This window comes from Melozone crissalis, unplaced genomic scaffold (genome assembly GCF_028551555.1).
Source record: "Melozone crissalis strain CALT ecotype California unplaced genomic scaffold, PUWL_Pcris_2 ptg000005l_1, whole genome shotgun sequence".
Lineage (NCBI taxonomy): Eukaryota > Metazoa > Chordata > Aves > Passeriformes > Passerellidae > Melozone > Melozone crissalis.
The window spans coordinates 41,165,473-41,180,516 of NW_026535783.1; the positions used below are offsets into that span (position 1 = coordinate 41,165,473).

Consider the following 15,044-nt stretch of genomic DNA (forward strand, 5'->3'; position numbering starts at 1 on the left):
AGACCCCTTGGTTACTACAACCATTCACTGCCTAGCTTATGTCTGGGTGCACAGAAAGAACGCGGTTAAGGATCCTTCACTTCTTAGTGAAGGCCATCTACGGCAGACATCAAAACTCGTGATGGAGCACAGAAGTGGTTCATCACCAGCCTCCTGGTTTGCATTATTCAAACCTTGGAGGTGTGAACAATCAGGGCTGCAGCAGGGCACCCAGTAGCTCAGATTTCCAGAAGATGACACTCCTAGATGGCAACTCAGCAGTGCTACCCGGATCACCAGAGATCACAGGGAGTGTTTCAGGTGTTCCATCCTCGTCTCTTTAAGGTCCCGTGTTTTCTGTGTCTCAAAAAAGACAATCTAGTTCTTTAAAATGAGATAACGGTAAAGAAACCTGCTCTGCCACATCCGTTAATTTATTACATCATTTCTTAAAATGCCCTCTTGATTCATAAATTCACATGATTTCTTTTCTGTGTGGATGATGTTACTTTTCTTCTGGCATCTTCCACCACCTTGCCTGCAAAGGAAGTTAATAGTAGTCAATCAATTTACTAAATTTAAAACTCAAGTCAAGCCATCAGCTGAACAGAGAGCTCTTCACAACTGTCTGAAAAAAAACTTTAAATATTCACATGACATAGAAAAATCTATCTAAAACTGGAATATTTCCTGCAATTTTCACAAGCTTTTTGCACTGTGTGACTTTCCAATATAGACAATGCCTCAGAAGTTCAGGTCAGCTGCTACTTCACTCTGTCTGAAAGAAAGCAAGAGGGAGGGGCACAATCACACACTGTCAAAGATCTAGAACACATTTCAAACTGGAACAGCTCTCAAAGGAGGTAAACTTGAAGAAGACAAAATGGCTCAGAGGAATTACTGATGGTTCTTTGCAGTACCTGTCATTTGTCTGCTCTTATGTGTGGTTTCCCCCTCAAAAGTCTTAAGTCTTATAACTTAACTTATAAGTCTTTCCCCCTCTTAAGTCTTATAACCATGTAGTTATAATGAAACCCTAGGTTTTGCTCTTGCATTACTAATTTTAAAACACCTGCGTTCAGTAATTTCTCCTTAATTTTTGGGATTATATGCTGCTAAAACACTGTTATTAATAATAATAATGAAAATCTTGCATAAAAATTATTTCTGAGTGCTCAAGATAAATGAGCAAAAATACGCAGATCAGCAAAATTTAGTCTGCAGAATGTTTTTTGCTGCTGAGTAAAGGCATATACCACATGCATTAGTGAATGTTTCATACTAAGAACAAGGTCACCTCAATTGTACATTTGTATAAAGTCTCCTTTGCAAACAAAATACTGGGAAAATTTTTGTAAATCTTGACTATGCACTGCTTGCAAAACCTGTGATAATACATAAATGCTTTCTGCTTTCCTTAAATGATTTATACATCTTTTAAAATATTACATTAAAGAATTAATAGCTACACTACATTGTTTTATAATTTAGAGCAATAGTTAATGCCAGGACTCTTGCTGTTTAAAAACAAATAAGGTACCAAAACAAAACCCAACCTTTTCCAGCCTGCTAACCAATCACATTACTTCAGTAGAGCCAAGGGCTCACAATAATAGAAACAATAAATTAATTGCTTAAGTCTCAGTTCCTTGATCACCCTGACCTACTGCAGAGGAAACTAGGCCCACAAACCCTACCAGAAATTCCTCAGATATAGAAGAATGGCACAGAAAATGAGCAAAAAGTCACTTTTCCTGCCCTCCTGGTCACTTTGCAGCAGAGATGTGGGAAAAGAAATGGTTGCAGAAGAGGGCACTGCAGAGCTTTGCTTGTTGGCCCAGGCTCAGGAGGGCTGTGGCAGGAAACCAAAGTATCTGCAAACATACTTTAATTTATCTTTTCCTCCTGCCACTTCCACTCTTCCCTGGGACTTTCTGTCAGACTTAGGTTCCTCTGTGATATGATAGAACAGAATTCCTACACCTTTCTCTCAAGTCTTCTCTGTAGCTTAGCACAGGCACCAGAAATTACTACTACTTTCTTCTTCAATGTATAGCAAGAAACCTCAAAAGCAAAAACAGGGCAACAGCATTTTAAAGCACTCTCATCTCTGACCTGGGAATACTAAGGAGCAAGCTGGCATTATCTTGTCCATATTTGTTAATGCTTCTAAAGCCTCAATATTTCACATCTTAAACCTATAACCACAGACCCAGTCACTTTCAAGGGACATACCAAACACCTGACGACTTCTGATAGTGATACAGCCACGGGGTGCTGTGGTACCATGTCTACATTCATGACCTTGCAATACAGAATAGGAGAAAAAAAATCCCATTCTCTTCTGTTAAGTCCTCAGTGTAGTGCTAATAAAATTACTAAAACACAGCATACAAAGATAACACCTGATCCCACTCTCCCCACTTACTGCAGCTCCCTGCTACCTGCTCCATCACATACTCCAAAGGGCTTCCAAGAGGCCTATATTCCTATCCCAGAGCCCTCTGGCTCAGCCATCCAGAAGGCTGTCACTTATACTCCTGATCTGATCTTCATTCTTTAACAAACAGCTCATTTGACATCCATGGCTTCTCCCTTAGCTGCTTAATTTACCTTCCCAACTTTAATTTTACTGCAAGAAAATTAATATAGCATTTAAAGGAAATGCAATCTACTGTAACAATACTTTCCAAAGGTTTTAAAGAAATATCAGGAGGAAATCAGGGGAAAAAAAGTCTACAGCAGTCAATCTGTTTATAGATCAAGAAGTTTCCCTGAGCACACATATAGTTAATCTGCAAACAGAAATGAGAAAAATATGGAACTAGAATAGACTGTTTTATTGCTGCTTCATTAAATTTTCAAATCTCTCTTGCTCCAATGTGCTGTGGAAGAAAAGAGAGAAAGAGTCTTTTACAAAGAGCAAGATATAACAGCACCATATCTGTATGTCTCTAGGGAAGCTTTCAAAGCTGCTCAGGAAGACAGCCTGCATTTTATAAAAGTTGCTAGAAATCTCATATAGCTGTTTTAAATACATAATTTGGGAAGTGGTCTTGTTCTTAAGATGAGAAGGGTAAATGAGCAATTATCCTATCAGCCCAAAAGACATAAGTGTAAGGTCAGCCATTGGGCATCACGTAAATTCTCTTGTATAGTCTGGCAGACATTTTCGAATAGAAGTCCGTGCACACTTCCACTTGTTTTTATCTCAAAAACTTATTTTTATTATTAGAATAGACTCTGCAGCGGAACCAGCAAGCTCCAGTCAGAAGCTCAACCCAAGCATGCTCATCTCCTTTCTTGGCTAATACATTCAGGCTGTGCATCAAGAAACGAGACAGCCAAACTCCAGCTCTGCCCTCGAGACTCTCTGGGCCTCAAGAGCCACAACTGCACACATGTCCAGAGACTTATGTTCTTCTGTCAAACAAGATCATTTGTGGTTTAGTCACTTAACAGCACAGAGCAGAAGGATAGCTCCTTTTCTGCAGATACACTGAAACTCACGTCAAGAGTCTGCAACAATGCTTTCTCATGTTGAATTACAAGGCTCATTCCCCTCCTTATGGCTATGGACAAGGAAGACACACTGGCACAACCTTGCCTTTCATCTCAAAAAGCTATACATCTGCATAGCCAGTGTGCGTTGGGGCACTTCGCAGCCCGGCCGGGCACTGGAGTCGCCGGGAGCCCCGGGGGCCGCAGCTCGGAGCACGCTGGCCCGGAGCGCGGAGCTCGGCTGTGCCCGCGGGGGCTGGGGGCTGCAGCGCACTGCTCCCGTGAGTCACCGACCCGATGCAGCGACTTGGCTGAGCCAGCAGAAACCTAGCAGAGCCTTTGGCAGCCAGCGCTGGGGGAACTTTCCACACACAAAATATAAAGGCTCTGTCAGTCTACTCAGAACAGCGAACTCTCCCCAGGGAAAGAAAAAAGCACTAAGTCATGGAAAGCTTATTTTTCAGTGGCTGTCCAGCAGTTATGGTTAAAAGACCATCCTGAAATCAGAGCAGCAGAGGACAATTGTCTCTTCCTTATTCTTTCTCCCTGTGAGACAGGAAATCTGTAACAGCTGGGGTTGTCATCTTAGAAACAATGTTACCTTTTTCCCTCGTTAGTCACATTTGATTCTGCCTATACTGACGGACACCATTAAATTCATGCTGACCTCGTTAACCCATTGGTGATACTTAAGCTGTATGTGTTTGGGGAACAGTTGTCTTTGCTCCTGGGCTGGAACAGTACACGTTATCACTGTCTCCAGATCAGGAACAGGAATCGTGGAGCTAGCCGGCTAATGAAGCAGGAAACAGCAAGCGCTAGCTTCCTTCAGGAACATCTGCCATTCCTTCTCCCTCCAGTCAGTCACCACCCGTACATACCGGAGCAGACAGTGCACCTCTGCTCAGTTTTCAAGGATCCCTGCTGTGGACCTCTCCAGTCTTTCATCCTCACTCATCTTCCTTTCTAGTATTTTACTTCTGCCCAAGTCTACTGTTAAATAAAAAAATAGGATACTTTCCAGAAGCTGTAGAGCTTTTGTTATTCTATTTCAAGTGTTACAGATTTTTGGCTATAAAAGAGCAGCCTTCCTAAAACATGCCAGTTCAGGCCTTTGAAAAGTCACAGGTCCAAAACCATCCTGACTTACATATTCTGAATGACAATATTATAAAACAAAAAAAAAACCTTATTATTCTTTTGGTATTTTATATGTTTTGATGTCATACATATTTTTGGCTCCTATTCTCTCTAGCAAGAAAATTCCATTGCTACCATGCAAAACTTTAATTTGGTTTGCCTTTTTTTGCAGCATCTTACATAGGTGAAACAAAACAGAAAGAGTCTAATAGAGGAAAAAAATACTTTTTCTGCATTGAAAAGCTAAAGATTTATATAATTTACCTAAGCTTCCCTCAGACTTCAGCTGAGACAATTACACCTTCCCATGCTTCAAAAATTTATATTTTACCTATTTATACTTATGACAGTCTAGAAGAAAGGTATATTATGTTTAAAACTTGCAGCAGTTACATCCACTTCTGAGAGTGGTGAATTCATCTCATATTTGGCAATATGTTTTTCAGCAATTTTGTGAGAAAGGAAGATTCCCTGCCAGCCTCAGAATACTATGTGCATATTTAAAACCCAAATCTAGACTACAAATAATAACATAAGATCCAACCACTCTTCCTGAAAGACAAACTTCCATTTGTTAATACTAGTGAAAGTCTCCTTGGATGATGGAGTCTAGCCAGTAAATGTGCACTCATGGTTATTGTGCACATCAAGGCACATTTCGACATTCAAACATTCTGATTCCTAAAATGTTTGCATTTGGTTAGAACATTCTTCATGCCTCAGCTCTGTGTTAAAAGTTCTTAATTCCTTTCATAACAGTAGAAAATAAAACCAAATTCCATCCATTCCTGACCAGTGCAAGAAATGGGATGAAGCAACCAACAGTTTTAGCTAACTGCGTTTGGATGACAAAGATAACAGTCCCAGGGGGAAAAAGAAAATATATGGTGAAACAGTAGATAAAAATACACTAGTTGGTTGTCTCTCATGCTTTAGCCAGTTCTGTGCAAACACTTTCATTGCAGTGGAAGGATAGGCCTTAGTCTGATGCCCTCAATTCCCCTTTCAAAAAAACCCAGTTAAGTTGAAAAGCTGCTCCTCTACAAGTAGAAAGAAACCCATCCATTGCAGAGTTATACTTGTAAAATTGCAGCATTTCCAATTCAGCCCTTAGATTACGATGCCATAACTTTCCAAGGCAGACAAGCTCTAAGTGACTCATCTGGAAAGGCAAACACCATTTATTTTTGACATTTATACCTTATGAATTATTAATTGGTTTTCTGCATCTAGATTGATTTTGCATGAAAAGGAATTTCTGGCACAGACCTTAAAGCTGAAAAGTGTACAGATTGGAAAAGAACTCAGTAATATCTATCTGTCTAAGTGTTGCTTAAAAGAGCAAATCCTGTTAGTCTACTGAAAGTCATAAAAGACTAAATGAACATTTGCAGGAAAATTTTCTTTCTAGAGAAAAAAACCCCCAGTTTTTATCTCTAACAAAACTTGTTCTCCTTCCAACCTGTTTCCTGCACTCTTTCGCAAAGACGCAGAACAAAGTGATGTCTAGTGCTTAGTGGCACTTTAAACTGAAAGATAAACAGTATCTCTGGTGTTTCTGCACAACAGCCACTGAATTTCATATCCCAAAGGTGAAAAACAAGCTCTATATCAAAATGTTTAGATAAACTCTTCACATGCAAAGATATTTTGCAGCCAATAGAAACTGGAAATTAGGCAATCAAAAAGAGTAACAATTGATGTATAAATAACACAAGTTATTAAAAACATCAAACTGAAATCCACAAAAAATATGATGGAGGCAGAAGGGAATATAAATATTTTAACAGTCTGCTGCCATAGAATTGTGGAGGAAAAGGCATGGAAAACCAGTAATTTTTCTGTATTTTAAAATTTCTGCTTACAAAGAATTCAGCATAGCAACCCCTTTTGACAGTGATAACAAATCCAAGGAAAACAAGACCAAAACACAGCCTGATGAAAATCACATAAATGCTGACAAGGATCTCAGTTAGTGGGACCTATATACTCTGAAATAGATATGCATTCAATTCTCCGGCCTGCCTCTAGTAAGAGGCGCAATAGCCAAATGAGAATTTCTTGTTCTTTCAGAAGGTCCTCTGGCATCACACCAAACCACAAGGTTATACTGCTGCTGCCTCAGCAGCACCTTTGCTGGGATCAAATAACACTCCCTTTCTGTGGAGAAATGATGATGGGGAAAGAAGGTGCGCGCAAACTGCTGCACTCAGTGTGAACCATATGACGCTGCAACAGCTACGTCAGTCCAATTTCAGTCTACAGAATTAAAAAAAATTTAAATATGTTTATTTATAAAGATACGTCCTCCATCACGGACACAAGAACATCATCACTATTACATCAAGTGCAAATACATACCCACATATCGCTCTCTACAGGTCCATCACAGTGATTTCCATCTACAGACAAACTGAAAATATGCTGAACTTCAAACAACCACTTATAATTTTCAATTTTCTACCATGCAGGTCTGTAGAGCCTCCATAAAGGGAAATTTTATGAAAAATGTAAGCACAGTAAATAGCAATTTCTTTTTTCTCTGCTTGGGGAGGGGAAAAAAATAATTAATTTTAACTTCTGGCACTTCTATGACAGATTGGATGGATTCCTGTGATGTGCTATATCTCAGATTATAAAAACACTATTATTTTGTCTCCAAGATTAAGTGCAGGATTAGATAAGCACTGAAAGCAAGGTAATTGTGCTGTGGCAAACATCATTGCAATAATGCCACACTGTAGCTCAATTTTCCTTCGTCTGATTATCTACATATACTTAAGAAAGGATAAGCACCACCACTGTCCATCAGGAGCCACTGCCTGAGAAGAGAATCAGAGCCACAAAAGTTTCTGGAAAGCAGCAGAAGGAAAACCTTTTAGTTCTAAGGTAAGAGGTTTGGAGGATGTTTTGGCTGTCCCTGAACATACCACAGACTTTCCCTGGTAAGAGGGCCATGAGTCAGGGCACATCCCACTAAATGCTGCCCATACAGCTTCTCTTCACATGCTCTCACAGAGCAGCAGCAGCTCCTTGGGGCCCACAAAGCAGATTTTCAACTCCGTCCCTCTTGTCGAGCTTTTAAAAGCCAAAGACTTCACTGGTACACTACTAGGTCATGAGAGTCAATGTTCCAGCTCCTCAAGCCTCCATCCTTCACAAGAAATACGTCAGACCAACCCAGCACCTCCCTTCCATTTGCAATTAGGAGCTACGTAAAAGTACAGAATTTTCTGCACAGTAACCTCTGCAAAATCTTCTTCAATTAAAATTGGTTATGCTGCTCCAGCACTTTATGCAGCATGCTATCAATCAGTATGCTAGTCATGAGGACACATTTAAAACTCAAAGACAGTTTTGCATGAGTGACCAAGAGCGTCCAGTTCTTCCTGGCTATGCAATAATTCCAGTTTAGATGGAGTCAAGATATGAAACAAAAATTTGGTGCATGCTGTGTTTTGAACACAGCATCTATGGGTATTCTTTGCCTCCAGATATCACTGGGAGAAAACTTAGAGATGGGTGTCATTTAGTGCTCCAACTTTTATATACATATATAAAAATGGAAAGTGTATCCGTCAGTCGGAAAGTTACTACAGTAACTTTCCAGATGTTTGAGAAATCTTAAAAAAAAAAAGTCATGATCTTTTTAGTACAAAAAGCAGGAGCTCCTCCAATCCGATTTAGAAATAGGGTTTAAAACTGGCGCAAACTGTTTAAGCCATCAGCAACTCAGAAGGGTTACACAGTATCCAACTAAAGAGCAATTTAGATTAAAGTCAATTTTCACCCTTTCAATTATGTAATATCAATAAAAGGACGCACGGGAATCATGCCAAATGTGAATAATGTATCTGGCAATCAGCTAGAGTGCACAAAGAGAAGGAATTTCCCTACCTGCTGCGGAAATAATCCCCTCTGCAGCTAAGTATTGTTTTCTAAAAATAGTCTTTATTTCCAGATCAAAATTTTGCTCCCTTTCCTTAATCCCAAAAGGTAGTGCTCCACACTAAGAGAAGCCAACAGACTGCCAGCAGTGCCTGCCTCTCCAGCAGAGGCTTCTAGCAGCCTGTCAGGGCTCTATCCTCAGAGCCACACCACCCTGCAAACCACCCTCGTTCCACCGTCCTCACACTGCTCGCAAGTTTCCACACTACATGAGAAGGGAGATCATTAAGTTCCACAAAAGCAACACACGGTGCAGCGCTTGCACTAAGAAAAATATAACGCTGCCCAGCTTTCCAGGGCAATTCCCACATGTACCTTTGCATGTGAGGAAACACAGAAGGAGAAAAGCAGACCCACAGCTACAGATTCAACCACAATCAGCTGGAAAAGACAGGTGATGTCCTATCACTGGAAAAGCAAACACAGCTGCCACAGAACACTGCAGGACAGTCAGGAACATGTTATGAATACAGAGTGTGCTAGCAATTAAGGAAAATATTAATATCAACAGAGAACAGTAAAAATTGGTTAGTTGCAGTTTGTTTAGTAAGTGGACTGAGTCATACATTACAGAGAAAAACATTTTACATACTTCTGACCAAGGAATTAAAAAAAAACATTCTGGCAGATAAACCCAAATCTTCTCTTTTTCACAAGAGAACCTGTGTAGACAGGCTCTGAATTAGCACAGAAGCCCTAGGAAGACCACAGAACTTTGTGGACAACAGCATAGCTAGGCAGGAATCTCATTTGCTTCTTATTAAACAGCAGTCATTCTCTTACTGTGCCATTCACAGGTTGCTTTGTTAAAGACAGAAGCATAGTAATTTCCACCTAAAGTAATGGCATCTAACAATCTACTGACAATGATGAATGGAGTGGAGGTCATTTCTTCAGATGTTTCTTCCAATATCAAACATTTTTCTCTCATTTTTTCAAACATATAAATAGAAATGTGTAAATTGGGTTATTTGATCTGGGTATTGAAACAAAGTTAATCACGAAAGCAGAATACAGTGGTAGAAAATAAACCATGCTGCAGGCTTTTGGTTCAAATCACCATATTAATATTTAAATACTATTTAAATGTCAGTCACATTTATTCAGTTGTTTCAAATGGAACATCAGATGTGGCCACTCCCAGAATTTGTGTTACTCTCTTTCCCTAAGAAATTATTACTTTCTGAAAGCTGTTTTGACTGTGCCTCACAAGAGCCATATTATGCAATGAATGCAGTCATGTGGAAACAAAGCTCACGCTATTTTAAAACAACTGTGTTTAAATGCCCCAGACTGTCAAATCTGTATCACCCAAAGTGACTGTGGTAGTTTTACAACTGTACATAAACGTGGAGGAAGCCATATTCTGTCAGTCACACTGGCACAACACTACTGGCAAAGGAGTCTGCATGCCTAAAGAAAAAGGGACCATTTGGTGGCACAGCACTTTGTTGCCCATTTCTGGAAAAACACATTTTAGCTCTTCCCAGCTTCAAGATGTATGACAGATCTGCAGCACCATGTTAACATTCAAATGGGGTAATTTCTCCTTCTTAGGTGCTCTGTGGATATTAGAAGTAAATGAACAACCTAACCTGCTCCACATGGTCAGTCTAACATCTGTATTAATGCAATTCTGTATTAATATCAGGGCTTCCAGACTCACCCTGCTTTTACAAACTCAGGAAGATTTCTCTAAACTTTATTTATCTGCTGCACAGAGGTGAACCCATTAGTTTTTCTGAAAGGCAAAAGGGTGAACACTTGACTCATTCCAGAAGGTGCAAAGTGTCCTCCTGCTCATCAATATCTCACTGCTGCTGCAGGTGTTCCATGAAAGTTGACAGGCATTAAGTTCTTCAGCACAACTGCGAAACTGGCAGTACTTCATGCAGGTTAGCTTGACATTTCACAAGTCAGAAAACAATAAACGAAATTAAATAATGTTTTTGCATTGTATAAAACAATCCAGATGTGCTCTTGATATGACTTAGGACTCTGTTAAAGAGCACATCATATAAATAAACATGAGTAGGAACCAAATAAATAATTTAGAATTTTTAAATACTTCCTATTTGTCTGTTCCTATCTGGAAAGCTTCATTCATGCCAGCAATGTCAATCTGTATTTCACCTGGTGTTTAACCGCTAGTCAAAAGGATTACTCCCTGGAGCAAGGTCAGCACAACTGTGTCGCAGATTTCTCACTCATAATGCACACAATCCAATAAGCAGATCACTCTTCAACATACTTGTGAGTCATTCTCATACATGAATGTGTCTTCATGGCCTGCATGAAAACAAACTGCGAAAGTCAAGGCTGGGGCCAAAAATCCCTGGGTCATCAGATGTCAGGCTGCTAAATCTGGCATCAGAGACTTAAATGGTTTTGTTCCAGACAGCTAAAACTCTTCCTTCCTTCTAAATGACAGTACTGCTGACAATCAGTGTGAGAGTGTCATCTGAAGGACAAAACAGCAGGCACAGACCCTTCACACCATGCTCCCTCAAAAAAAGATGTTTACCTCTGCTGCTGCAGATGCATTCTCATTAGCTTAGAAAAATGGAGAACTGAAATTTCTAATACTAAAAAGTGAACTTCATCTTGCCTGCTTCCTAAAACATGGACAGCAAAGACAGTGAAATTCTTATTTTCAGTATCAGAAAATAAGAATTGCCATAATGATGATTCCTAGGCTGCTCATAGCACCGAGGGCAGCAGGGGAAGAAACAACAAAGTAAGCAGCAGCAGATGGGCACTGCTGGATGGGCTCAGGCACCCTTACCTGCTCCTTATGCCATCTGTTTTGAGTGCAGACGTTTTCTTGCAAGGCTTATTTTACCAATGATGCAGAACAATGTGGCATGAAAGGTGAGACACAGTGTTATTCAATGTCTTCATGCACCCACGCAGGACTTGGTATAAAACCATTGCATTCAGAGTTATAGTGTGTACTGGTGCAGCTACAAGGTATGGAAAATCAGAATTTTTGCATTAATGATCATTTTTTCAGGGAATATTTCCCCATAGTGCTCAAGAGATGAGATGCAAGAGGAGGGGAAACACATGGGTGTTGAAAAGTCAAAAAGTGGAATGTATCTTGTGTGCCTGGATCTACAGATTGCTCGCAGTGACCAAGACTCCTAGCTGAAGATGCCTGCAATGGCAAGCAATTGGAAATAACTGGAGATTTAGTATTTAGTTACAAACAAAACAAAACTTAAAAAACAACCAGACAAAACAAAAACACACAAACAAACAGCAACAACCAAAAAAACCCCCAAAACACACACACAAAAATCCATTAAAAACCCAAAATCACAAAAAAAAAACCCACCTACACTGCACAGGTCTTGGTGTCAGCTCTCTAGATCTAAATTAATTCCTCTGACTTATATGAAATCATTTTAGATTTAGCCCTAAAGCACACTAATTCAGAATTTGTACCCTCGCAGACTCTAACACACAGATTTTGTATTATGAAACAACTCAGCTACTGGTGAAACACTCACCCTGACCTTCCTGCAATATCACACCATGCCTAAAGCAACAGAACCAAACCTCATTACTCGTATTTCAGCTGCGGTCTAGACCCACGAAACAAAAAGGTCATGTTTATTGCCGTTTTCCCAAAGTCAGGCTAAAACAAACAGCGCCTATGGAACACGGCGCACAGACTTCGGCAGGGCAGGTCCGACCCGGGGCGGGTACTTGCGGCAGCGGCTGCCCCGCGGCTCCCAGAGCGGCGGTCAGGGCACCCCGGGAGCCGCTGCCCGCTGCCGCAACGCGCCCCGAGCCCAGAGCGGGGAGGCGCGGCGAGCCCGGCCCCCGGCAGATGGACCCCCCTGCAGACCCCCGCCCTCCGCGCACAGCCATCCCTGCGCGCACCGCGCACACCCGGCCAGACACACGGCGCCCCGCACGCTCACTCATCACGCACGGCCGGGCACAGCATCCGCGCAGACCCACTCGCCCCGCTCTCACTCGAGCGGAGACCCGCGCACAAACCCGTGCATGCCCACGCACACGCCGGCCGCAGCCGAGCGCGCTCCACGCGTGGGGAGAGCGCTCGGTACCTGCGTGGCTTTGTGGAACTGCTTCTTCAGCCCGGCCACAGACATGGCGAGGGCAGCGCGGAGGAGCGGAGCGGAGCGGAGCGGAGCCGAGCCGAGCCGAGCCGAGCCGAGCCGAGCCGAGCCGAGCCGAGCCGAGCCGCCGGGGCGCTCTGCCTGCCCGCACCGCACCGCGCCCGGCGCAGGCTGTCAGACGGCGGCGGCGGCGCGGGAGCGCTGTGACGTCAGGGCGGGACGCGCCGCCCCCGCCCCGCAGGTGCGCCGGCTGAGGCCCCGCGGGGCTCCGGGGCCGCCGCAGCGCCGCCACCGCCGCCTCACGACCGCCGGCCCGGGACCCGCACCCGCCCCCGCCTCCGCATGTGGCCGACGGCGCTCGCACCCGCGCGGACAGAGCGCTTGTCCGGCGCGGACACCCCCGGGATGGGCACCCGGCCCTCGCCGCCGCGGTCCCGGCCACGGGCGTGGGTCTTCTCCGCGCTGCGCGGAGCTCGGTCTCGCCTCAGCAGCCTTCCCGGCGGGGATGGGGATACTCGTCCCCGCGGGGTATCATCCGCGGCAATGAACCCGAAAAAAATTGGCGGAGCAGTAACGGGGGCAAGAGAGGAAAGCAGAGAGAATGTCAATGTTGGCCGATTTTCTGACAAAACGTTTCTGGCCAGGCCAGTTTATTTGGGCCTGATCGTGCCTCACTGAAGCACAGTTGGTAGTCAAACCGTGGCTAATTGGGATTCTCTCAACAAGCGCTGTTTTCTTCTCCCGTCAGATTGTCAGTGATGCATAGAAAAGCGCTTCTAAATTTTGCCTCTTCCAGCCTTCTGGTGTGGCTGTTGGCTGGAGAGTAAAAGCCTAGAACCCAGATAAAAGTCATGTACTTTAGCAGTTCAGTGTTGCAAATACTAGCAGAGCAATAATTAGCAATTATTAGGCTCTGCCAGCAAAAGACTAAACAACATGAGCAATGTGATCCAAACACAATGATCCTTCTCTGCAGGCTGAACCAGTCACTGCATATGTGTGCTGCAAATTAGCACAACGGAGATGCATACTCACAGCTCCTCAGCTGTTTGAAGGCAGCCATGCTACATTGGCATTTGATTCCATCACAACAAACACGAATCTCTCAAGCTAGTTAGCATTTTCAGAAGCACCTAAAGCTGTTTATAAACCCTGTGAGGGCTTGCCATGGTACTCCACGCAGGGTTGTTGCACCTAACCAAGCTGCACTGCTGCAGTCTCGAGGCGCGTGTACCATCTCAGCCTTACCAGATATGGGTACAGGGATGATAGCACACCTCTGGGTTCCCAGAGGCAGAGCCAGGCCTCCAGATCACTGACACAGTGCCATTCTTGGAAGTTACTTGCGGCAAAGAAAACGATCTGAAATGGAAGTCCTGTGGGCACTTTTGGAAGCATTATCAAAGTTGTTCATTGTCAAGAAAATAATACCTCTCTTCTCACTGGAGAGTGGGAGATGGTAACAACCTCATCCTGAGCACAAGTAGGAGGCACTGCTTTCTAGCCTTGTCCCAGGGCCCCACAGAAACACTTCCATCCACTCTAGTAGTAATACTGTTTTAAAGGACGAAAAATAAGACCATATGGAGATACTAGGCAGAGAGTGGGAGTCTCTTGTGCCAGCCATTGTGCTTTAAATAGAAAACTCCCATTGTACCTAGTACTTGGGAACGGGCGCTTCAGTCTGGAAACACAGCGAGAAGTAAAAAGTAAACCTATGATAAATGCAACATAACTTTGAATTATTTTTATAAAATTAAGAGTATATTTGTATGTTACTAAATAACTGTCTTTCAGTGTTTATATATTACTAGATAAATGGCTTTTTCAGGTAACATTTCAGGATCTAACTTTTGTTGGCTATTTCAAAAGAGTACATTCCTGTCCACTACAAATTTAATGTGAAAATGTTATAAATTAATAATAAATAAATGGACATTTAAATGTCCGCCAAATTCAGTATCCAGGTGATGAGCTGGAGATATAAAGTATCCCTCATTTTCAAGGGTATTAGAAGCCCCGCTGCTCCCACTGCCTGTTGATTGAAATGATACCTGGCTATAAATCAATGCCTAAATCGTAGTTGAATGCCCTGACTCACCAATATTATTGTCTGTGTATTCTCACAGCTTTATCTGATACTTCTGCTCACACTTCTTTTCTTTTTCTTCTAGAATATCTATATTCCTGGGAGTGGAAATTTTTATTAATCTTTGTTAAAGCATAGTTCATGTGTATCAGTGTCAATGGACTTAAAACCCCTTTATATAAACTAAATGGTGACATTTCTTGCAAAAAGAGAAATTAATTTAGTGACTTCTCTTTGGTATATCATGTCATTTGTGATTTCTTCTCTTGGAGGAATCTAAATAATGCTTTGAAATCTGC

At 42.5% G+C, this 15,044-nt stretch overlaps 1 protein-coding gene across 1 annotated transcript in view; it reads right to left on the bottom strand.

The window, feature by feature from the left end:
- The window catches only part of SH3GL2 (SH3 domain containing GRB2 like 2, endophilin A1), an 89,172-nt gene extending 76,413 nt beyond the window's left edge, over nt 1-12,759 (bottom strand). Inside the window, exon 1 of the mRNA XM_054281633.1 lies at nt 12,645-12,759. Coding sequence (XP_054137608.1) covers nt 12,645-12,689 — 45 coding nt within the window. The 5' untranslated portion in view covers nt 12,690-12,759. The remainder of the gene's footprint in view (nt 1-12,644) is intronic.
- Between the last annotated feature and the right edge of the window lie 2,285 nt (nt 12,760-15,044).